The 25167-nt window shown below is 38.1% G+C and overlaps 2 protein-coding genes across 3 annotated transcripts in view; one reads left to right on the forward strand and one right to left on the reverse strand.

Moving 5' to 3' along the window:
* sh3tc1 (SH3 domain and tetratricopeptide repeats 1) overlaps positions 1–22902 on the reverse strand; it is a 28132-nt gene extending 5230 nt beyond the window's left edge. Inside the window, exons 1-14 of the mRNA XM_079839180.1 lie at positions 22570–22902; positions 21701–21766; positions 19378–19508; positions 19188–19293; positions 17287–17427; positions 16945–17143; positions 16774–16850; positions 14210–14405; positions 11530–11660; positions 6179–6211; positions 4407–5314; positions 1994–2753; positions 778–958; positions 160–310 (exon numbers count right to left, since the gene is read on the reverse strand). Of these exons, the coding sequence (XP_079695306.1) occupies positions 160–310; positions 778–958; positions 1994–2753; positions 4407–5314; positions 6179–6211; positions 11530–11660; positions 14210–14405; positions 16774–16850; positions 16945–17143; positions 17287–17427; positions 19188–19293; positions 19378–19508; positions 21701–21766; positions 22570–22714 (3225 nt within the window). The 5' untranslated portion in view covers positions 22715–22902. The remainder of the gene's footprint in view (positions 1–159; positions 311–777; positions 959–1993; positions 2754–4406; positions 5315–6178; positions 6212–11529; positions 11661–14209; positions 14406–16773; positions 16851–16944; positions 17144–17286; positions 17428–19187; positions 19294–19377; positions 19509–21700; positions 21767–22569) is intronic.
* On the forward strand, positions 6374–11596 carry LOC307139970 (gametocyte-specific factor 1; the record flags this gene model as incomplete). 2 transcript variants are annotated; one of them, XM_079839192.1, is made up of 6 exons in its annotated part: positions 6374–6430; positions 6650–6745; positions 6861–6958; positions 7792–7918; positions 8002–8085; positions 9731–11596. In XM_079839192.1, the coding sequence occupies 5 exons, from the start codon at positions 6679–6681 to the stop codon at positions 9808–9810; spliced, it is 456 nt and encodes a 151-aa protein (XP_079695318.1). The 2 variants fall into 2 exon arrangements, with proteins under 2 accessions (XP_079695318.1, XP_079695319.1); XM_079839193.1 differs by lacking the exon at positions 6374–6430 and having other exon boundaries at positions 6679–6745; positions 9731–9800; positions 11005–11092.
* Positions 22903–25167: the final 2265 nt, after the last annotated feature.

Below are 25167 nucleotides of genomic sequence, written 5' to 3' on the forward strand. Positions count from 1 at the left end.
AAATCTTGAACACAAAAAACGTTACGGACAGCAGCTTTAATTTTTGATTTAAATGCTGAATTTGAGTTTATGCTCAATACGTGATCCCCCACATATAGTTCCAATCACAGTAACTCCAAAGAATGCAGGCAAGGAGCGCTGAATGAAGGCAGTTGTCACCTGCACGTAGAGGTCCACTAGCTCTGTCTGTTGGAGGATGTGGTAAATCTTCCCTGCCTGTAGCCAGGCATGAGCCTCCTTACGTTTCCTGCCCAAGTCGATGAAGATGCCCAGACTCTGTTTGGTGTAATCTAAAGCAGCTCTGTTGGCCCTGTGAGATGACATGACCAAGAATTTTAGCAAGGCCGTCTGCAGTCTTTTTAATAACATGTGATGTCTTACTGCCGCCGACAACTCATTATTATTGAAAGAACTTGGGGCTAAACTACCATGTCCTTCCTGGATACACAAATGGCATTAGTACTTTATTATATTTGAAAACTTTAAACATTAAAGGGATAGTTTACCCAATTCGGTCACCATTTACACACCCTCATGTCATTCTAAACCTGTATTCTTTCTTTTGCAGAACGCATAGAAGAATGTTGGTAACCAGTTTTGGTGACCATTGACTTTCATTGTGATGACATTTAATTTATGTTTCACAGAAGAAAGAAAGCCAATTGACATGAAGTTGAATAAATTATGACAAAATTGTATATTTTTGCATGAACTATGCCTTTAATGCATTGCAATTACTGTTCATCTTTCTTAAATGTTATCATGGGCAGGTCTCACTTCTCGGTGGTCAGCTTCAGGTACAGCTGGCTGATCTTCTCCAGTACATCTCCTTCTAAGCTCTTGTCTCCTATCCGCTGGAGAAGGTTCAGCTGGTGCTTGTTGTAGATGATACACTGGGCTTCATCTGTACACACCTCTTCGTATAGCTGACACAGGTGACGTGTGGCTTGCAGCTGGCCTGTTGTCAAATAAATAAGAATATATTTTGCGGGCATTAAGGTACAAGACTTTCATTCATTTTCAAAAAACAAATCAAGCTACTTTTAATGAAACTTGAGAGATTTCTGTTCCTCCATTGTAACGGCAAAACTCTTCTGACTCCTCAAAAAAGTTGATAAAATAAATGTATGAAAAATGTAATCCATATGAATCAAGCAGTTTAATCCAAGACGACACAATCATTTAATCCCCCGCTTTCACAGACAAGGTTTAAGCCTGGTCCCAGACTAAAATGCATTTTTGAGCTGTTACCTAACATACCTTAAAATATGTCAGTGCCATTGTTTTGTCTCAACATGCACACAGTAATGTTTTTTTTTTTTTTTTGCAAGGCACATTTCTAAAAGCTACTTAAATGCCCTATTTGAACTAAGGCCTAATCCTGGCTTAATCTAAACCCTGTCTGTGAAACTGGGCCTATATGATTAACAGATTTAATTTAAGTTTTTACTAACATATAAACACTGATCAACGGGCATAGATTTAGCACATCATACATGCAGCTCAAACATGCTTGCTTGACGTGCAAGATACAATGTTGGAGCTTCCATAAGAACCAGTCAGGTTTATTCTCGCACATCAAGCAAGCTTCTGTTGACCATATTTGATGTGCGTTGATCAATGTTTAAATTAAATCTGTTCTTCATTTCAGAAGACCTGCATTAATACACTTGAATCATATGGGTTACATTTACAAAGTCTTTATGAACTTTTTGAAGCATCAAAGTTTAGATGGAATGCTCTCAAATCTTTTAGGTTTCATTAAAAACATGAGCTTTGAAGATGAATGAAAGGAACAAAATGAGAATGTGTAGTTTAGGGTGAACTATTGCTTTAAGAAAGTAAATAGAGTCAGTTGTGATTTCATGTTGACTTTAAATACAACCAGAAACAAAAATCCAACTCTAATGTCTCACTACATATTCTAGATACGTTCTAGATACTGGTAGAGATAATGCTTGCAGTCACTTCCACAAATATGATAAAGACTTACTATCCATGTGATCGATGTACATGGCAGTCAGCAGGGCCCATTCGTAGTAGATCTTCCCATTCTCATGTTTTCCCTGGGAAATAAAGTGTTTCCCTAACTCAAGAAGGACTGAAATAAAACTGAGTTCATGCCCTTCATCCTCAAGCTCAGAGAACAGCTCCACTGACTGAGTGAGGTATTCTTCTGCCAATCTTTTTGCCTTGATTTGCAAACACATGAATCCGCAGTTGGCCAACGCTATGGCCCAGTTATGTCTGTCCTCAAACTCCTCGCATATCTCGATTGCAGCCCGGTAACCCTCAGCTGCCTGTCGGATGTCCGCTGAATGCCTGTATGAAATGGCCCGCATGTTGTAAACCACACCTTCCAGCTGTGTGGTGCAGTGCTCGGGCAGTGATGACAGCACAGCATCCAGCACTTTCAGAGCGGTGCCGGGTTGCTGGTTGCAGATGTACAGCCACGCCATCCATATGAGAGCAGCGGTAGTGTCTGACTGGCCAACGCTGGACATGCTGCTGTGGTCGAGGATGGTGAGCATGTAGCGAACAGCTCTGTCGGGCATGCTGTGTCTATGGAAGAGCCAGGACAAACACAGAGCGTGGACATGACCCAGCGCAGGCTCCTTGCCTGGGGAAACTAAAGCAGCGGCACGGGTCAGGTATGGAGCCACTTGTGTTGGGATGGCCACTCCATACAGCTCTGATGCATTTTCCATCAACAGTGAGACACCACAAAGACAGTGTGAAGCCGTGGCTCCTACCTGTGAAAAAATGGATGAATGAACAAATAAATGTATTTAATTGAATACATTTATTCAATTTTTTTAATTAATTAATTTTAATCCAGATCTTTTATTTTAATATTTTATATTATATTAAATTTAATTTAATTTAATAATTGTATTACATTATTTTTTAGTTAAATTATGACTCTTTTTTATTTAGATTTAATTTACACTGTGAAACTGGTTTCTTTTTTATTGTATTAATTTATTACCCATTTAATTTAATTTGATTTAATTTAGTTAAATAATGTTTTAATGTTTAAATGTAATAATTGTATTAATTTAAATGTTTTAGTTAAATTAAAAAAAAATCTTTTAAATTTAATTTACACTGTGGTTTCTACCTGTGAAAGAGAATGCAAAATGATATTATTTAATTTTTTTAATTAATTTTTTAATTCAATTTTAATTTATTAAAAAAACTTTAATGATTGTATTAATCAACATCTGTTTAATTATATTTCATTAGATACAATGTAATAATTTTATGTACATTTTTATTTAAATTAAATGTATTAAGTTTTAAAATATTTTTTTCCTGTGACACGATGGCTTATACCTGTGAAAGAGAATAGATAAATGTATTTGCTGTATTTTAATTCATTTAATTTGTTAACATTTTAATTAATTAAATAAAAAATAATAATTGTATTAATTAACTTTAGATTTAATTTAGTTATATGAAATGTTATTTATACTGTAGACACCAATCAGGCGTAACATTATGACCGGTGAGGTGAATTGCACTGATCATCTCTTCATCACTGCACCTGTTAGTGGGTTGGATATATTAGGCAGCAAGTGAACATTTTGTCCTCAAAGTTAACGTGTTAGAAGCAGGAAAAAAATGGGCAAGCGTAAGAATTTGAGCAAGTTAAACAAGGGCCAAATTGTGATGGCTAGACGACTGGGTCAGAGCATTTCCGAAACTGCAGCTCTTGTGGGATGTTCCCGGTCTGCAGCATGTGGTCCGATCAAACAGACGAGCTACTGTAGCTCAATTTGCTCAAGAAGTTAATGCTGGTTCTGATAGAAAGGTGTCAGAACACACAGTGCATCTTTGGGATGTGCTGAACAAACATGTCCCAACTCGCAACTTACAGGACTTAAAGAATCTGCTGCTAACATCTTGGCACCAGATACCACAGCACACCTTCAGGGGTCTAGTGGAGTCCATGCCTCGACGGGTCAGGGCTGTTTTGGCAGCAAAAGGGGGACCAACACAATGTTAGGAACCTAATGTTATGTTATGCCTGGCTGGTGGTCACGGCTGCTCAAGAATGAGAGGAGAGCATGATGTCCATCTGGACTCGTGCCGTCCTGCTCGGAGCAGACAGAAAAACGGGGGGTTTTCCGGGATTCCTCTTTATCATTAGCTTCTTTCTCTGTCTGGTCTTTGACACTGACTGATGAATCTTCATTTCTTTGAGTCTCATATACCTCACTCAAAATGTGGTTGACTTTTTGTTTATGTAATGCCTGATCGGTGTGTGTGTGTATATATATATATTCAATAAAATCAATAAAATAAAATCAATTATGCAATAGATTAGTATTTTTCTGAATTTCTTTTTCATTTAATTGATCTAATCTAGGTGCTCTCTGAAACCACTGTCATGTAACACTGACCTGAAGTGATGCTCGCCGTGCGCAGCTTTCAGCCAAACTTTGCAGACTCTGGTCGCTGTAGAGTCTTGCTAACACCAGGAAAACATGGCTCACTGTCTCATCACATGCTTCAGGAACCTCGTCAGCAAGGATCAAAAGCCTTTCGATGAACGGGATTGCACTCATGCCGTCGTTAAGCTTCAGGTGGAGCTTTGCCAGGATGAAGCAGGCTCGGGCCTCGGCAGGCTGATTCTTGGCCAGGATGGTCTTTTTTAGTACATACTTTAATACCTCAGGGTCCTCACAGCCAAACAAACAATCAGGGACAGCCATCAACAAAGCAGACAAGCGCTCTGACAAAGTGAAAAATTTGTCATGGTTCTTCTGTGTTAGGTAGATGAGTGCCAGGTTGGAGTAAATGGCAGAAAGCAGAAACATGTCTGTGAAACAATCCCTGGGTACATTCAAGGCTTCCTCATAATAAACCCGAGCTTGAGAGAACTTTGACCTCCCTGCACAAAGCTGTCCAAGAAGAAAACAGATTCGGCTCTGCGCCCACAAGACGCGCTTCTTTCGTGCCAATTCTCGGGCTACGCCTAAATACGCCACTATATCCTCCTCGTCAGAGTGACCCTCAAAATGTGAGATGAGGAATTCTGGGTAAGCGCTGTACAAGAGCATGAACTCTGGCTGGTGGTCACGGCTGCTCAAGAATGAGAGGAGAGTATGATGTCCATCTGGACTGGTGCTGTCCTGCTCGGAGCAGACAGAAAAACGGGGGGTTTTCCGGGATTCCTCTTTATCATTAGCTTCTTTCTCTGTCTGGTGCTTGACGCTGACTGATGAATCTTCATTTCTTTGAGTCTCATATACCTCACTCAAAATGTGGTTGACTTTTTGTTTTAGATTGTTCACTTCTGGAGTCTTGTCTGAAGACAAAGAATAAAATAATACATAAATCTGTTTAAATAAAATTAGATCATTATTTTATTTAGCCCATATTAAGCGTTATTCTAGTAATTAAAATGTTTAATTACTAAAAACACAGGAATGGATGGATGGATGGATGGATATACTTCAAATATGTGATGAATAATGGATGGATGGTATACTTCATATATTATGTGATGGATGGATGGATGGATGGTATACTTCATATATTATGTGATGGATGGATGGATGGACAGATGGTATACTTCAGATATTATGTGATGAATAATGGATGGATGGTATACTTCAGATATTATGTGATGGATGATGGATGGTATACTTCATCTATTATGTGATGGATGGATGGATGGATGGTATACTTCATATATTATGTGATTAATGGATGAGATACTACATATATTATGTGATGATGGATGGATGGATGAACAGATAGACAGATGGTATACTTAATTTAGTATGTGATGGATGGATGATGGATGGATGGATGGTATACTTCATATATTATGTGATGGATGGATGGATGGATGGTATATTTCATATATTATGCGATGGATGGATGATATGCTTCATATATTATGTGATGGATGGATGATATGCTTCATATATTATGTGATGGATGGATGATATGCTTCATATATTATGTGATGGATGGATGATATGCTTCATATATTATGTGATGATGGATGGATGGATGGATAGGTGGATGGATGGTATACTTCATATATTATGTGATGATGGATGGATGGATGGATGGATAGATGGATGGATGTATCCTTTATGTATTATGTGATGGATGGATAGTATACTTCATATATTATGGGATGGATGGAGATAGAACTTACTTTGAACTGATCCTGGAATTTCTTTTGCCAGATCTGTGGTACGTAAAACAAAAATGTGTTAAAAGGAGACGGAATTAAGAGAGAAATAGACATTTAAATGGAATTTAAAGCCATAAAGCCAAGTCTTTCCCGTCACGTTACTTCATTTCGTTACTCTTTAGCGCCTCGAGTGGCTGACTAATGTAAAGTTAAGTCACTTCAGGTGCTTCTAGAACTGTTATTGATTACACGGCTGAACAAAACGACATCTTGGTAAGTTAAAATCTGTTGTGACCCTGTACGCTGTCTGTGTGTAATTTGTATGTGAATATAAATCACAAACACGGTTAAAAAAAAAAACCCAAGCGAAATCTAAAGTATTGTTTTCTCACTACCAGCACAGAAGTTTTGATTTGGTGAGCCCCGTGGGCCGCGACATGTAACTTACGTCTGCTTTTAGTGATAATGTCATTATATCACATTGTGTTTTAGCATTTAAACTGCAGGACAGTGTGACAGAGATGTCAAAGGCAGGCAGCAAATCTGAGTTGATTGTTGCAGCAGCTCCACGATGGGAAGAACCTCAAGGTAAAACCGCACGTTAGACACAATGAAGCGCCAATACCATGCGCACGAAAAACATAAAAATACATTGACACCTCGGTTTGCCTTCATTTTTTCAGTTGCCTTCATTTTTTCATAGATTTCTGTAACCCTGACAAACTCCTGGTGTGCCCCTATGACCCACATCATCTGATCCGGGCCTGCCGGTTTCCCTACCACCTCATCAAATGCAGGAAGGTGTGTGTGTGTGTGTGTGTGTGTGTGTGTTCGCGCGCTGAAGCCTTCACAACACATCATTACAGTACAGCTAAATTCCTATTAGCCTAACTTACTTCTTTATTTAAGCATCTCCACAATGTTCAGCAATTAGCTATCATTAGACCGTTTTAAGCATAGGTTTCCTGTGTATTATTTTTGTAATCTGAATACTTATAATTTTTAACATGGGTAAGAAATGTAAGGTAAATTTAAGTTGTTAATTTAAAAAAGATCCCATTGAAAATCTAACGACAACGATGTCAATGTAGTGTAATATTTGTAAATTAACCCGTTATTGTTTATTTCTTGCATCTTTTTTAACACAGCTAACTGAACTAGCAAGAATCACAGGATGATTTTTTTTTTAAGTGCTAAAAAGATGCTAATAGTCCAGATGTAGGCCCACAAAATGTAAATGGTCTACTTGTAAGAAAACGAGGGAATCTGGAGCACTCAATGACACATTAGACAGATGATGGATTAGAACCAAAAAGTTCTGAGCTTAAATATTTAATTTATATTTAACAGTATTCATGTGGCGCAATGCAATCACTGATTATGCTAATCTAGCTGGTGATGTTAAATCAATAACTTTGTTTAAATTTGGCATGAAATATGAAAATTACCACTATCTTTTTTTATAAATGCAATTATTGATCTTGTGAACAATTCACCTATGCAAATGTTTCATTTAAAAAAATACAAATGCACATCACAATATGGAAGAAAATATCTGTCACTATTTCTCTTTCATCTTGATGTTAAAACTAAAAGTATTGAGTACTGATAGATGTCTGTGGTCTTATTTCTAGAATCACCCGGAATTGGTCGGTGAATTATGGGCATGTCCATTCAATGCACGCCACTTGATGAGAAAACATGAGCTGTCTAATCACATCTTACACTGTGTGGACCGATGCTCTGTTAATGTGACCTATGGTAAGATCTGTTCATAATATTGGACTACTACAGACACACCCCATGCATAATGAACCTGACGTTCTCCTTTGCAATGGTTACAGTGGCCAGTGAGAAGAATGATTGCAAGTTTCAAATCCCTGTGAGCACCTGGACGGCACCTGTGTGTGATGAAGACTGGGATGAAGGTAAGACTCTGACCCATATCCTGAGTTAAAGTCACCATAAAATCAAAATTCACACTTCTTTTTTTTTTATAGAATATTAACAAGCACTTGCAGTATTTATTATAAATGTATACTTCCCCTCCCTCTAGCAACAACATCTCTATTGAAGTGTTTTTTTAGTGCGAGGACGGGACAACCTGTCACTCACATGAGATCACAGCAATAGCAAACCACAATGATCTAATCAATTCCCCATGGGCAAAATCAAATTTTGCCCATACGTTTTTTTCTTGTTCAAGAAGCCTTTTCATTTGTATATACGATATTGCAACTTCTGCCTCATGCCGACTTTAAAGGGGTCATGAACTGGCTTTTTTTCTGAGGTCAACTTATTGCATTCGCGTGATTTTTACATTCAAAAACATCATAATGAATAAGTAATAGGCTATTTTCTGCCCTGGTTTTGAGGCTCTCTCAAGACACACTCAGTTTTGATGGGCGTGCCGCACTGAAGACTTGGAAGTAAACGCCCACGACTAGGATTGGATTAGATTTGCATATTTAATGAGCTTCTGCTCCCCCTGTCAGTGAAAGCGTGTGGCAAATGGCAAACGGAATGAATCGCACAGCCAGGGCTCGCAAAATGTCTTTATCAAACAAACACAATGATTAATCTCTCATCCACCCGCGATTGATTGGAATGTTATTTTTTTATTAACGTTACTTGGCCCGCCCGATCGATGAATATAACCGCGAACCGTACACACACACACGCGCGCACGCCCTTCAAATATCGAGTCAAGAGAATGAACAACGCACATCAAGACAGTAATGAACCAACAACACCACAAATAAAGTATTCTCCAGCCTGTGACAGTGTGATAAGGTATGTTCAGTTAGACACATACACATAATCCATAGATATCAAACTATCTGTAACAATGCAGTACTATCACATATAAAAAAATGTGTTTTACTCACATTAGTGTGTTGCTTCATTCATTCACGTAATCTCATCCTGTCTGCAAATCCAGTCTCTTGTTTACAAACGACTCCGTGGTTAAATGAACATACGTGCAATGTCTTCCCCACGTGAGCTGGATATTCATTAAAAATAAATTTCATCCATGCATTCATAATATTGGAACCCGAATGAAGCTTATGCGGTATGTTTACTGCTTAGAAATCCGTTGGTGTTTAGCTCTATGCTGCTCTTAGCTGTCATGTTAGTGGCACGCGTTGGTGGGCGGGGCTACAGAATCAAGCGTTGTTCTTCTTCTGTTGAGGCGGTGCTTCACTACACTCTCACGTCATAGCCGGGCACATTTCGAGATCGAGCGTTTGCTGGGCCTGGTGTCTATAAAAGAGTTTTCTTTGACTAACAAGGAAGTTTTCACCTCTGAAACTTACAGGATATTCTTATATTACTCAAGGGAAAGTTGATTTCTCAATTCATCACCCCTTTAAACCGGAAGTCTGTCAGTTTTGTGCCAATAAAACAAGTAAATGGTAAACAGAAACTAATAGTAAAAGTTTCTCAACATTGCCGTTCCTGTACCAAACTTTGCATTTAAAAATGCTCTTTGATAGTACAAAATCTGTGCAAAGATTTGTTTTTATGATGTAATTACAAGCTTTAACATCTGATCATATCTGTGTCTTACAGAAGTGGAAAAGCATGCAGCCGCAGAGCCATCTTTTGTCAGGGATGTGTCCAAATCGCTTCCTCGGGACAGGTCAGTGTAGAGCAGGGGCTCTCAACTCTGGCCCTCAAAATCCACTTTCCTGCAGGGTTTAGCTCCAACCTTGATCAAAGTCACATGCCTATAACTGTATGTAAATATGCCTATTTCTAGTAATCCTGAAGACCAGGGCTATGTCCAAAATCGCCCCCTATACCCTCATTCAATATTCCTTACATTAGTCCACTGATACAGTTCACTTGAGGGAGTGAATGAAAACGAGTGAGTGAAGCCAGAAGGGCTGTTGCTTTTCCGTAGTTTGTGTTTGTTGTTTAATAATTATTTAAACCGTAGCAAACTGGCAGCTCCAGTAGTAACTGGCAGCTGTCATTAAAACTAGCATGCATAAACCTTAATTAAACAATTTAATTATCAATTAAAAATAATGTATACCTGTATAATATTATGCTATGCTGTTGCCACATTGGACCAGTGGTTTGAAAAATAGATGGATGGATGATTCAGCTGTGGGCGCCATCTTCTGGTCAGACATGGGGATTCATTTGACTCGCTGACTTTCACAGTGCATTATGGGTATTCTCTATCCGTTGAGCATACATTGGTTGTATACTCATTATTGTGGTGCATTGTGGGATTGAATGAGTGCATTCGATAAAGCCCACTATGGTTTCAGACACCACTACAAGTGGCTGTACCCTCAAATAGTTCTCTTTTTAAGGTTTAGGGGGTGATTTCGGCCACAGCTCTTGATTAGCTTTTTCAGGCGTGTTTAATTGGAACAAAACTCTGCAGGAAAGTGGACCTCAGGGCCCAAAGATGAGAATCCCTGATGTATCGCTAACAACGTTACAGAGGCCCGTCCTCCGGAGGTCGCATTTGTCGGCCGCATATGTTGTAGGACCGTTGTTTCTTGTGAAACAACATAAGTAGTTTCAAATTCTTTTTGACTTTGGAATGTAATGTTTTTTTTACTGAAAGGAGGTAGCTTCAATGACATATGTGGCCGAAAATGTTTTACGTTCCATCATCAAATTGAGACTTGAATCATATGCCAGTGGTTCCCAGTAAGCATCATAAAAGATAGATATTAAAAATGTGCAGAGTTGAGAACCACTGTAATATGCAGCATTTAGATTTCTGGTTAATGTAGTTGGTAATTACCATAATTTTGATCAGATTGGTTGAATATTATAGCAAAACAACAGAATCATGAACTGCACATCTCTCTTTACATTAGGGAGAACAACAGCATTTCCAGCAATGCGATTTCTGGTCTCAGGGCGCCACGAGTTCTTCCCTGGACGAGCAGCTGTACTGATTTTTGAGCTTTTTAATATGTCCACCATGTCAAGACTACTATTTTTCATTTACAATGAATACTGATAGTGTGTGTGTGTGTGTGTTGCTTGTTTTGGCATTTTATTGTATAGGTCACTAGTTCTTGCAGTGATAAATTAGTTTCCTAATCTTCTGTTCAGTTTCCCAAAGGTGGAACAATAGAGGTGGTTTAGGTTCTGTGTTTACACCACACAAAAGAAAAGCTTACGACCAGGATATTTACTAGACTTAAGTTGACGTGTTTTGTGTTGTCATAGTTGCTTTGTGCCTGTAATTCTACCTCTGTGGTCTCTTAGGAACACCATCCTCTCTCTCTTTTTTTTCTTGACAAATGCTTTTCATAAATCAGATACTGTTGTGAAAGCAAATAAAACTTAATTTATAAATGCTAAAATGTTAAGATTCAAAAACCTGTGAGCCTTACCAAGTTTGTAGTTTGTGCCAACATCACACTGGCATATTTTCTTCAATAAAGAAATGGTCTCCTCTTTAATTTTGTCCTGATCCAGGGCAATAATTTGTCTGTCCTCGTCTTTCAAGAATATGTCAGATGATCTGTGATGTAAGCACAGGATGAAGTTACCAAGTTATCATGAGTTGGGTTACACTTTAGATTCTACTATAAATAAATTTGCAAATACATGTCAACTCTCATTAGAGTCTTAGTAGACTGTTAGGTTAGGTTTGGGTTAGTAGAATAAGTTGACGTAGTTGCAAAATTAACTTGGGGTGTGTTCACATTTCTAGTTCGGTTTGTTTGGTCCAGGCCAAAAAAAAAAAAAACATTTAGTCCTGGGGCCTGTACCATGATAGTAGGATTAGTTTCGAGTTGACAAAACCAAACCAATCTATTCAGACTTTGTTGGTCCCATGATGCTGATCATCAGCTTTCTCTGTCAACTCAGGCTTTGATCTTGAGTTTAGGAGTTTAGCTGTGACATCACAGCCAATCACATGCTGTGGATCAGTGAAACTGAGATTCACTTCTCTCTTCTGCAGAATATTACATGATTGAAAAATATTAAGAATTTAAACAAATTTACACAGCAAGAAGAAAAGAGCTGTCTATAAAAGAGGACAACTTAAAGAAAAATCGTACTATGTCAATGCAAGTAAAAGTTATGAAGTTAGTTTAGTTGATATAGAGAGAACTGAACATTTAAGCTCACATGTATTCATTTTTATAGATTTATTTATTGATTTGAAAAAGCTTATTTTTATGACCTTTATATAGGCTATTTATATTAATTTGAACTAAGTGCCTATTAATGCTGCAGTCCGTAACTTTTTTGGGTTAAAATTATCCAAAATAAATTTTTGAGCAAGTACATAACCAGCTAGTGTTCAATACTATATGCTCACTTTAGCTCGATTTACAACGGTAAGCTTGTAATAATGTTTTTAATTCCAGTGGTACTGGTGGATTTCAGCGGGAAATTCAAGCATGTCTGCGTTATTACGTCACATCTGTACACATAAAGAAGGTGTCCTGGCTAGTAGGCTATATTGCCTGTGAGGATGTTGGAGGTGGAGATTTATGTGCCTTTTCTCACAGCACTTGATATAATTAAACTTATCAATTTGATGGCTGATCCAGAAAGGTTCAAACAAAATCACCAATGACAACTGGAGATTCACCTGATGTAAAATGCAAAAGACTTCGGAATTTCGGGGTACGTCACACTCAGCTCCCTAGTTCAGTAGTCAGGGCACTGATCAGGACATAAGTCAATGGGCTGACTCCCTGATCAGTGCCGTGACTACTGAACTAGGGAGCTGATTGAGACGCACCCTCGGAGTGGCTACAGAAAAAAAGAGACTGCAACCGGGCCTATGCAAAAACAAGGATAAAAAGAGCTTCTGAAAGGTGCTGTGAATAAAATGATACATTTGTAATTGATTAAGTGTATAATAATTACATAAATTATATCAAAATCATTCAAAATTTGTATTATTATAAATAAGCATTGTTTAAAAAAGCCAGACGCTTTAGTCCTTAGTCCGTTTGCTATGTAGTGACCTTTAATTTGGAGTAGAAACAGGGGGAGTGACTTTATTGCATCAGCGGTGTCACTTTGCTCACAGCTGATTGATCCAATTTCAGTTTGAGCTCTCTTATCCAGAACAAAACCTGATCTGGAGCAGGTTAGCCATGGAGCGTAAGTTACTATAGAGACACTGCTAAAAGCCAAACCACTTTAATGGTACCTAAAACCCATTTTGGCACAAACTACGCTTAAACATATCGGGTTAGCGAGCTAAACCGGCTTAATGGTATAGGCCCCTGGTCCGCTTTAGAGTTCACAATGACATTTTAACACCGAGCCTAAAGATATCAAACCTTAAGGCTTAGGGATATGTTCACGACCTGATAGCTCAGCTTTTATCACATATTTTGTGACGGAACGTACAGAACATACAAAACAATGCTGTGTGCTGGGCTGTGTTGTTCATTGTTTGCGCGTAGCCTACATACGAATGTATTTTGACCTGCTAAGAACTCGTGAAGAGCTTATAAAATGTGTAAAAGAGTCAAAACGGCATCCGGAATCCCTCCGTCTCACATACACAAACGAAGATCTGCCATGAGGAGACGCGGTTCTGATGCCTGTACCGAACTGTGATGGGGTTTTTTGTGTGTGGAAAAAACAGGTATGCTTGAGCCTTCTGTCCTTTTTAGGGTCACATCATGTCGGTTTTTGGTATGTTTACATGTCTTTGGTCCATGTTGCGTCCACACATTGCATTCACATCCGAACCACACCAGTTTGTTTGGAAGAGGACCGCCCAAAACCCATCTTTTCCGCTTGTTTGAGACGCACCAGGGTTCAGATGGCAGCGTTTACACTTTTTCAAATGAACTGCACAAACTGACCAATCGCACCAGAGTTCGTTTTAATAACCAAACATGCCAAGTGGGAACACACCATTAGTCTGTTTTCGGGGGAGCATAAAAATAAAGTGTTAGCAGATATAATGTAGCCATTATGAGAGTTAGATGAAATAGTTGCAAAGTTACTTATAGTAGAATGTCTAAAATGGACTATCAAAATAAAGTGTTACCAAACTGAAATTCTTAATCATAAAATCACGCTAGCACTTACTCACAAAATGAACCGGTTGCTTTGACCAGGTTGGTTTTGACAAGTCCTATATCCCCAGTTTTCTTTGATTTTCCCATAAACCATTCAAAACAGGCTACCAGCAGGCCCGTGATGATGATACGTTCACCAGCCTGGAAACTCAGTTCATCTGGTCCATCAGCTTCATAGTCTTCTGTGGTCTCACAGATCCCTACCGCTGTGTGAGATATTGTTACAATTCTGGTTGAGTTAAATTAGTGGACTGTGATGATGAAATGCAGCACAGTTATGGAAAAAATAAAATGACTAAAAGAAAAGATCTACAGCCTTAAAGGGATAGTTCACCCAAAAACAAAATTTTTATGTTTATCTGCATCCAAGATGTAGGTGTTCTTTGTTTCTTCAGTAGAACACAATTGAGGATTTTTAACTCCAACCGTTGCAGTGTGACAGTCGTATAATGCATGTCAATGGGGATATTTTAGAGTATGAGAGTAAAAACACATAGACATACGAATCCCTATTAAACCATGCAGCTCGTGGCGACACATTGATGTCTTAAGACACAAAACGATCGGTTTCTGCGAGAAACCGAACAGTATTTATGTAATTTTTTTCCTCTTATCAGACGAATGTCATCTAGTATTCCCAGCGCCATAACTTCCGGCGAATAAGGTCAAAATACTCCCGCGATCAAAGATATATATACGTAGATGCCTCATTCGACCGATCCGAGCAGACACTAGTGAGGAATCTATGTATATTTCTATGATCGCAGCGGTATTTTGCATGTATTTTGACCTTATTCGCAAGAAGTGATGGCGCGGGGACGGCTGATGCAGAGCCATAGAAAAAAATGAAATTTTTTAAATATGGATATTTTTCTTACACAAACAAAAAAATAACTTACGTTATTTGACGGACAGGTGCATTTTTTATGGACTTCAAAAACAGAGCAACTATTACTGCCATTATAATGCTTGGATTAGCCAGGACTTTTGTAATATAACTCAGATTTCTATCCCTTTAAGTCTAAAAAAAATCCCATCTAGTTATAATAATATACTGTAGTATATTAATCTTCTACATATATACATCTTAAGAGTTTAAGAGCTTAAAAGGCCTTCAGCCTTCATCATTTGCTATTCATTGTTATTTCTTGAGTTTTAAAGGAGTAGTTCACTTTAAAATGAAAATTAGCCCATGATTTCCTCACCCTCAAGCCATCCTAGGTGTACTTTCTTCTTTCTGATGAACAGAGTTATATTAATAAATATCCTGACGCTTCCAAGCTTTATAATGGCAGTGATGGGGCCATTGAGTTTGAAGCATAAAAAAAAACACATCTATCCATCCATCATAAACATCAACATGGCTCCGGGGGTTAATAAAGGCCTTCTGAAGTGAATCGATGGGTTTTTGTAAGAAAAATATGCATTTTTAACACGTTATAAAGTAAAATATCTAGCTTCCAGCAGACTGCCTTCTGTATTCAACCTACGGAAGAAGAGTAACTGATGACGTATTACTAAAATGTAGCGTAAGCGTTTTGAACTGCGAGAGGTGTTACACTTTCTGCAAAATCCCATCGATTCGCTTCAGAAGGCCTTTATTATCCCACCGGAGCTGTGTGTACGTTTATGATGGATGTATGTGCTTTTTTGAGCTTCAAACTCATTGCACCCCGTCACTGCCATAATAAAGCTTATAAGCGTCTGTATTTTTATTACTAAAACTCCAATTGTGTTTTCATCAGAAAGAAGAAAGTCATATACACCTAGGATGGCTTGAGGGTGAGTAAATCATGGGCTAATTTTCATTTTAAAGTGAACTACTCCTTTATAGCTTCTTGCTCTACTGCTTTTCTATTCTTATACAATACTATTCAAACCGTAAGGATTGCAAGTGACAAATCTAACGTGCATATTTATTACAGCAACCTTATTTTTTTTTACACATATCAAAGTTGCATTTTCATTTTTCATTTAATGTCCTTCCTCTATACTTTCAGTTGCCAGTCTTGCACATAAAATGCAATGCAATATACTACATCTGTAGTTTTTAGTTATTTATCTTTAGTAACATGTTGTAGTTGTTGAAATTAAAAGAAAATAAATTAATACTATTATTCTAAAAAGATGCATTCAATTTATATGAAGTGACAGTAAAGACTTTAACATTGTTAATTTTTTTCAGACGCTGTCTCTTCATCAAAGAATCTTGAAAAAAGTATCACATTTTCCACTAAAATATTATGCAGCACAGCACTTTTTAACATTAATAATAATAATAATAAGAAATGTTTCTTGAGCACCAAATAGCAAATTAGAATGATTTCGGAAGGATTGTGTGACACTAAAGAATGGAGTAATGGCTGCTGAAAATTCAGCTTTGCCGTCACAGGAATAAATAACAGTCCACATTGCATTATTTCACAATATAAGTGTTTTTACTGTATTTATGATCAAATAAATGCAGCTTTGGTGCCCATAAGAGACTAATTTCAAAAGCATCCTGACCCCAATCTTTTGGACTGTAGTTTATATACAGTATAATAAAGTACAATTATTTAAACGTTTTCTCACCAATCTGTAATGGAATGTCACTAGTGTCCTTTCCACCACCCACTAATACACTCTCTGGGCAGGACTTTAGAAACCACCTTAGGAAGTAAAGAAAATGCATTTTTCTTAGTTCTGGGTGCTCTGTTGTTTTTATGACAATGAAGTTCAAATGAAATTCAGAAGATGACATACTCATGAAAGGGTATGACTGGCTCCAGAGCTGGTTTGGGCTTGGTTCCTCTAGACCCGTCTGCTAGTGACAGCACTGTCCACCCTGAACCTAGGAATGGAGGCTCAAACAGGGCGATGTCCCCCTTCTCCAAATAAAGGTCGCTGCCTGACGTAGAGCTATCAAACATCTGATTTGCCGTGCAGCATCCAAAGAAAGACCCTCAAAAGCAAACAATACATTTTTATTACAAATAACAGCGATATTCACATATCCGATCCATTTCTGTAATCAAATATTAATAAAAATGTAGCTTTATTCTCATTCATATTAAGTATATAGTATTCATAAGCAATATTTATTACCTTCTTGCATTAGAAAGCCTTTATACATCAGATTTAGTATATCCTCTTTAATTGAGATCTCAATTCCTGAATGCTGATCAAGGGAGAGTAACCAGAACTCCTGGTCCATGAGAAGATTTTCCATACACTGACCGAAGAAGCCTGGTGGAAATTACAAATTTGGTACATCATATGAGATATTTAGCTTTAATATACACCGATAAGGCATAACATTATGACGGGTGAAGTGAATAACACTGATTATCTCTTCATCACAGCACCTGTTAGCGGGTGGGATACATTAGGAAGCGAACATTATGTCCTTAAAGTTGATGTGTTAGAAGCACGACAAATAGTGTTTTCCCGGTCTGCAGTGGTCAGTATCTATCAAAAGTAGTCCAAGGAAGGGGATAAGGGACAGGGTAATGGGTGGCCAAGGCTCATTGATGCACGTGGGGAGCGAAGGCTGGCCTGTGTGGTCCGATCAAACAGACAAGCTACTGTAGCTCAAATTGCTCAAAAAGTTAATGCTGGTTCTGTTAGAAAGGTGTCAGAATACACAGTGCATCGCAGTTTGTTGCGAATGGGGCTGCATAGCCACAGACCAGTCAGGGTGCCCATGCTGACCCATGTCCGCCTGCCGAAAGCATCAACAGTGGGCATGTGAGCATGGACCAATGGAAGAGCAATGGAAGAAGGTGGTCTGGTCTGATGAATCATGTTTTCTTTTACATCACGTGGATGGCCGGGTGCGTGTGCGTCGTACCTGGGGAACACATGACACCAGGATGCACTATGGGAAGAAGGCAAGCCGGCGGAGGCAGTGTGATGCTTTTGGGCAATGTTCTGCTGGGAAACCTTGGGTCCTGCCATCCATGTGGATGTTACTTTGACACGTACCACCTATCTAAGCATTGTTGCAGACCATGTACACCCTTTCATTGAAACGATATTCCCTGATGGCTGTGGTCTCTTTCAGCAGGATAATGTGCCCTGCCACAAAGCAAAAATGGTTCAGGAAGGGTTTGAGGAGCACAACAACGAGTTTGAGGTGTTGACTTGGCCTCCAAATTCCCCAGATCTCAATCCAATCGAGCATCTGTGGGATGTGCTGAACAAACAAGTCCGATCCATGGAAGCCCCACCTCGCAACTTACAGGACTAGAGTCTATGATTGGATCATTATTGCAGTGATTATTGTGTTTCTAGCATGTAATATGTTTGGCAACAGTTCTTTTAATCCTAATTGATGGAGTGTTTTTCATTTCTTAAACAAGGATGTAGGAAGACACATCATGACCATATTCCAGGATGACAATATCAAGATTCATCAGGCTCAAATTGTGAAAGAATGGTTGTGAGGGAGCATTAAGAATCACTTTCACACATGAATTGGCACCTTTGAGTCCAGACCTTAAATTCATTGAAAGTAATTGGGATGTGCTGGGGGAGACTGCTTGACCAAAAATTGATGCACCTCTTGATGGAAACAACACAACAATTATGATTGACATTGTCATCCTGGAATATGGCCATAATGTGTCTTCCTACATGCTTGTTTAGAATTGAAAAGCTACACACTCCATCAATTAGGATTAGAAGAACTGTCGCCAAACATATAACATGCAATCACAGACTCTTAAGCATTTGCCTATTTAGATCCTTTTTTCCCCGTAGATTTTGTAATCATTTTTCACAATATTACAAAAAGGTTTTAATGCATTTTTGATCAAATAAATGCTGTCTTGGTGAGCATAAGAGACTTTAAAAAAAATCTAAATTCCAAATTTCTACTGGTAGTGTCCAGTATGGTAGTCTCTTATGCTCACCAAGACAGCATCTATTTGTACTCAATAACTGCCATTATTAATAAACACGGTTTGATACAACAGTATATGTGTGACACTGAAATAAGAACAGACCCATTCTGTGGTATGTGCTGAACTTCCATATTTCTTCAAGGGTTTTAAAAGTGATAAATATAGTCCTTTCGCCACTGTTGATGGATACAAAATGAGCAGACAGTTCCTGCAACACAGGGAAACCAGTATGTAAAATGTGTGTTTTTAAGGTTTTGAATATTTTATGTATTCCAAATATGGAAGCCCATACAGAGATTAAGGTCTTGACCCCTGAGAGGTCGGCTTCCAGCACACAAAGTTTCCTGCAGAGCACTTCCTGTGTGCCCTCATCAGCAGGAAGTCGATCTGGCCCCTCCACCAAAGCCAGCTGCATAGCCAACACTGCAACAGGAAACGGTGTATATGCATTATATCTACCACTGCATCTAACACTAACAGATTGGCCTCCACATGGAAAATAATTCAGTCAGCTCTAGTAAACGTGGAAAATGATTTAGCTGGTGATGTAAAGAGTTAATGTGACATAAACCAATCTAGCCTTTATACTGCTGTAAATTCCAGGTCTAGTTCTGCTATAGTCAGTTATAATCGTTTATTTCGAGAGCAATATTCATGGTTCAATCTACAGTTTAGATTTTGATTTTTACCATAGTCATATGATGTTTCACTGCTGTGTTTAACGGAGAGGGTTAATAAGTGACATTCAATGTGCTTTGTAAAGTCCAAGGTATGATCTCTAAAAGTTACTTTTTTTTGGAGTGTCACCAGAGCAGGTCAGAGTTCAATGAAATGGATAGCTCACCAAACAATTCAAATTCTGTCATCATTTACCCAACCTTTCTTTTGTGAAATGTCTCAGGCTGCATGCGAAATCGCATATAGGTGAAAAACAGTATGTGAAAGAGTAGTATGTCCGAATTAATAGTAGGCTATTCCCAAAAAAGCATAGGCGAAAAGATCCCGGATGACTTCCTACTTCTAGTGAGATTCTGACTATATCATGAGGCCACGGGGAGAGCATTTGTGAATGACAGTGAAGCAGCAACTGACTCTGATCACATGACAATGACAACATGGTGAATGGGTTGCACTTTATTTTACAATACGTACAGTGTGTACTTACAGTGTAATATAAGGTAACTACATGGGTTAAGATTAGGTTTAGGACTAGTACCTAGTTATTACCCAGTTTTTGTAATCACTGCAAGAAGTATAGCTATAGTATGTACATGTGGAACAGGACTATAAAATAAAGTGCTACTGGTGTATGTAATACATCTGGATTACATTCACACAACACACATTCATATTAAAACATTAGGGCTGTGCGATATTGAAGAAAAATGCGATATGCGATATCCTTGTTAAAGGGGCTATATGCAACTTTTTCCCCAAAATAAACGTAACAATAGCCTTTTTATTTTACCATTTATGACTCAAACATCTCCTGATGAGCATACTGACACCTTGTCCGCTCACAGTGGGTGCACCTATAAGCCTGTATCCTATTTTTCCTATTTTCTGTCAGGTCGTTTTTTCCCGCGCTGTCTGCGGATGTGACGTCACCACCGCTGCGAGAGCGAGCAGAAAATAAGAGCAGTTCTGTTTTTTGGCCACAGGTGTCAGTCGCGAGTTTAAATTTCAGAAAAACGCATATAGCCCCTTTAAATAATGCGATACGATATTGCTTTAAGTGTGTAAAATCTATTTCTTTCCCCAACCGATATCTTTCACTTAAAGCATAACCGACTGTGTTTACATGAATACTCATCAAGACAGCCATTTTGACCTAACTGTGTGTGTATTTGACAGTTCGAGTGTGTAACAAGACACGAAAAAAGAACGGCTTGTGTGCACGTTTCGGTCAGACAGCAGACAGCGCGAGACTGCAAGGAGTTGTTTTTTGCAAGTTATTGCGTTTAATAACTCTTTTTGACGTCAAGCAAGTCACATAAGTAACAGTCATGTGCCCAGTCTATTCTCCGCTATATACGTTGACCTAAAACGTACACTTTACTCAATGTTGAAGTAGCCTATTAAAATCATTCAGATATTGCGTACCCTTGCGATATGCATATTGCGATATGTACATTTGCGATATTTTGATAATTTCGATATATTGCGCAGCCCTATAAAACATACTTTTTTATTGGTCGCAAAGTAATTACTTAGGAAATACTTTGTTTTTTTTTACACGTACATGTACAGCGTATGCGCAGAGTCAAACGCACATTTGCGACACATTTGCGATTTCGGACGCAGCCGAAGTTTGTCTGTACCATGGAGGTCAAAGGTCAGCAAAACAGTTTGGTTACCGACATTCTTCAGAATAATATCTTCTTTTGTGTCAGGTTTGGGATGACGTGAGGGTGAGTAAATTTAACTTGTCTCAGAGTACACTGATAGATTACTGCCAACTCTGCAAAGTTTAACTACATAGTATTTTAATTGATATTATTAAGTTACAAATATCTAAGGTAAATGGAGGTAATTTACACAATCAACAGGATTTATTCACATCAGCCACAGTGTATTACAAAAAGGAACCCTGTATTGTATGTGGAAAGCTTTACCTGTTGGTATATTATCATCAGAAGCTCCTGAAGTACCTTTGACACTTCCTCTTGAGGTCTTAAAATCTGGAAAGAAACTTGCACATTCACTTGGCTCTTACAATGTGGGCCATTTCTGTTATGCTTTACCTTATTCACTAGATGAATATAAGTGTGTTGTTTAAGTAATAGGCCAGACTTTGGGAAATACATCTGTCATGACATCTGTCTAGATTTAAACGTCATTAATTATAACTGAATTATTTATACAGGAAACTAACAGGACGGAAATAAATAACTAATGTTAGTTATAAAGTGACATCGACATTTTTGGTAGGAAAGCAACAGCAAAAACATAAATTACCACATTCATGTTTTTCATTGTTGTTTTCCCACCATAAATGTTGATGTCACTTCCTGGATTAGTTACAGGTATTTTACAAAATACTAAGAGGATGGAACATGAAATGAAGGACACAGAAAAGGTGAAATGATTAGGCTACCAGTTAAAACAATATTCATTAATATACCACCATGTTTTGATTGGAACGTTCTAAGAGAAAACTCTGTTAGAAGTCATTGAGTAGCACTTAGAGCAACATCTGGTCTAACCAAAAACTAAAGCAGAAACGATTTTAAAAATATCACCATGTTGTTCAGAAATCGTGATAAAAGAATATTAAATAGGCCTATGATTTTCATAGATTAATATTGTATCCATTATCAGTCTCAGTGCAATAAGTGTGGCCAAGTTTATATCAGGATCAACTTCATACTTTCATTATAAGAATAAAAATACGGCTACTGCTACATAATGTAATATAACCTACATAGTTTTCTTCTTCTTCGTTTAATTATCTATGGTGGTCGTGCTGCACCCAAATCCCTACCTTTGGATGAATACTCCATAATATTATCCCGTTCATTGTGTGTGAACTCATTCGACAGCTCTCTACGTATCGTCCGAATTCTGTCCGGATCGGAATCCACGTCGTTCCCGGTTTTGGACGAGTTTCTACGAGTAGCGGCTGACATCCCGTCAGAGTTCCGAGCGGAGAGGAGAATGACTGCGCGCTCTACTCTCGGTCACGCGCTCATTACACCAAATAAAAGCGCACAGGTGGCAGAACTGATTTTAAGACCGTGTGTTACATCATTAAAACACTGCTGTGACTCTTGGTGAAGGTGTAAGGCAGTGAACGTCCCGAAAATCGTCTTGAAAACAGAGGCAGGTCCACCGCACGCCTGTCGGAGGTGTGTTTAGCTATGTGATTTTGGCATTAGGTTACTAAGCATTTTTTGTTTTTTAAAATAAATGTGACCTTGACACGCACACGTTTTAGCGAAAGTTAATAATCACATAGCCTACTGAGTAAACGATAAGTTTAAAGAGGCATCTCTGGGTGTCCGTATTATGAGTGTAAACTTTGTAGGTGTGTCTGTGTATTTGGATGAACTCTTAAAAGACTTCAGAGGAAGAGTGTCAGCATTTCCCTTTCCTCTGATTGCCTAGCCCTAGACCAGGGTTTTCAAAGTGGGGTCCTCCAGAAGGTTCGAAGCTGTCCCCAGAAAATTTCAGAGAATAAAAAGACAAAGCAAAAATGGATAAAGTCTACCGAACTGTTTCATTTTTAAACGTTTATCTCCTTTCTTGAGTAGCCTATACATACTTTCCAGAATTGTATGTTTGCTTTTCTCCCCTTTATCTCGCTCACTGGGGTTGTAAGGCAGTATTTTTAACGCATACAACTGCTTACATACATTTATTGCGAAAGTTGCTTATCCAAATCATTTTTAATTGAAAATGTTGTTCTTTATCCAACATTAAGTATAGCCGTCTTAAGTCTGGAAACAACATGTTGTATTTATAATGTCACACTTACTATTTATCTAACAGTTTAAATGCTTTTGTTTTTTTTCTCATATAGGCTACATAAAAATATATAGATGGATTTTAAGGAAGGGAGTCCCTCATAAAGGTTCATCATATTTGTAGGTCCTTGGCATTATAAAGTTTGAAAACCCCAGCCTAGACTGAAGGAAAAAGTACTTTTGAATTTTAATTTTTATGGTCACTATCTTTGTGGGGAATCTCCATCGGCATAATTCTATCCCCTTACACTAACCCCTACCTCTAAACCTGCCCATAACATTTCTGCATTTTTACATTTAAAAACAAAACAAACAAAAAAACATAATGTAGTACGTTTATTACTAAATAAACGGGTCCCCACAATATAGATGATCTCAGGTTTTACTATCCTTGTGGGCACATTTTGTCCTCACAATGTAATATAAACGCACACACACACATTCATAAATAAAATAAACCTGAGAACATAGGGTTTTATTAAACTTTTTATTTTTTATTTTATTAAAGACACCAAGAAATCAAAATTGACAATTCTTTTTTGTGTTAATTTTTTATGGAATATTAAAGTGTTTATTATAAATGCTTTATCCGTGCACATCATTTAAAAAAACCTACAATAATGTGATAATCAAAATAATTTCCCCTCCATCTTGCTGAGACATCTCTGCTCTTCTCTGATGACGTGTTTACTGGTGTGAGGGCAGGAAACCTGTCATGTCACAACCCACAATGATCTAATAATCAATTCCTGATGGACAAAATCAAGTCCCGCCCTACATTTTTTCTTGTTTGAGAAATATCGGATGTATACGTCACAACAGGGAAGAAACAATCACAACTTCTGTTTCAAGCCGACTTTAAAGTCACAATGCATCAAATCAAAATTGACAATTCTTTTGCACCGTTTATTATAAATTATTTATCCATATTTTTTTTTTAATTCATGTGACATCATTTTTAATCAAAAACTTGAACCTCCCCTCCAAACCTCCAAACAACATCTGCTCTCTTCATGACGTATTTCTCGACGGAGAGTGGGATACTTTTACGTGTTGTAATTAGTTCATGGCACGGCATGATGATTCGAGATGACAACATGTGACGTTCTTGGAATTATACATTTCTATGGCCAATCATTAACGCCTAAAGTTCTCCGAAAACTCCCAGCTTACAAGTTGTAATTACGAGGACGTGAATGTTTTTTACAAGTTGAAATCTTGAAATTACTTACAGGAAGCCATGAATGCAACTGAAATAAATGTCTTAAATATTTAAATATCCTCGGCAACTGACTGCAAACAGACATTCACAACTGCCTCCATTAAGTTGGCAATGCCCAACTTCCTGATCCAATCAATTCCCAAAGAATGAAGTCAAGTCCTACCCTACATTTTGTTTCCCTCATTCCAGAAGCCATTTCACTCGGATACACTCACCGACCACTTTATTAGGTACACTTAGTACTGGGTTGAACCCCTTTTTGGCTTCAGAACTGCCTCAATTCTTCGTGGCATATTCAACAAGGTGCTGGAAACATTCCGATACACGCAAATCGCCAGTTCCACCACATCCCTATAAGGTGCTCTGGATTGAGATCTGGTGACTGTGGAGGCCA

This window comes from Gobio gobio (assembly GCF_949357685.1).
Source record: "Gobio gobio genome assembly, chromosome: 2".
Lineage (NCBI taxonomy): Eukaryota > Metazoa > Chordata > Actinopteri > Cypriniformes > Gobionidae > Gobio > Gobio gobio.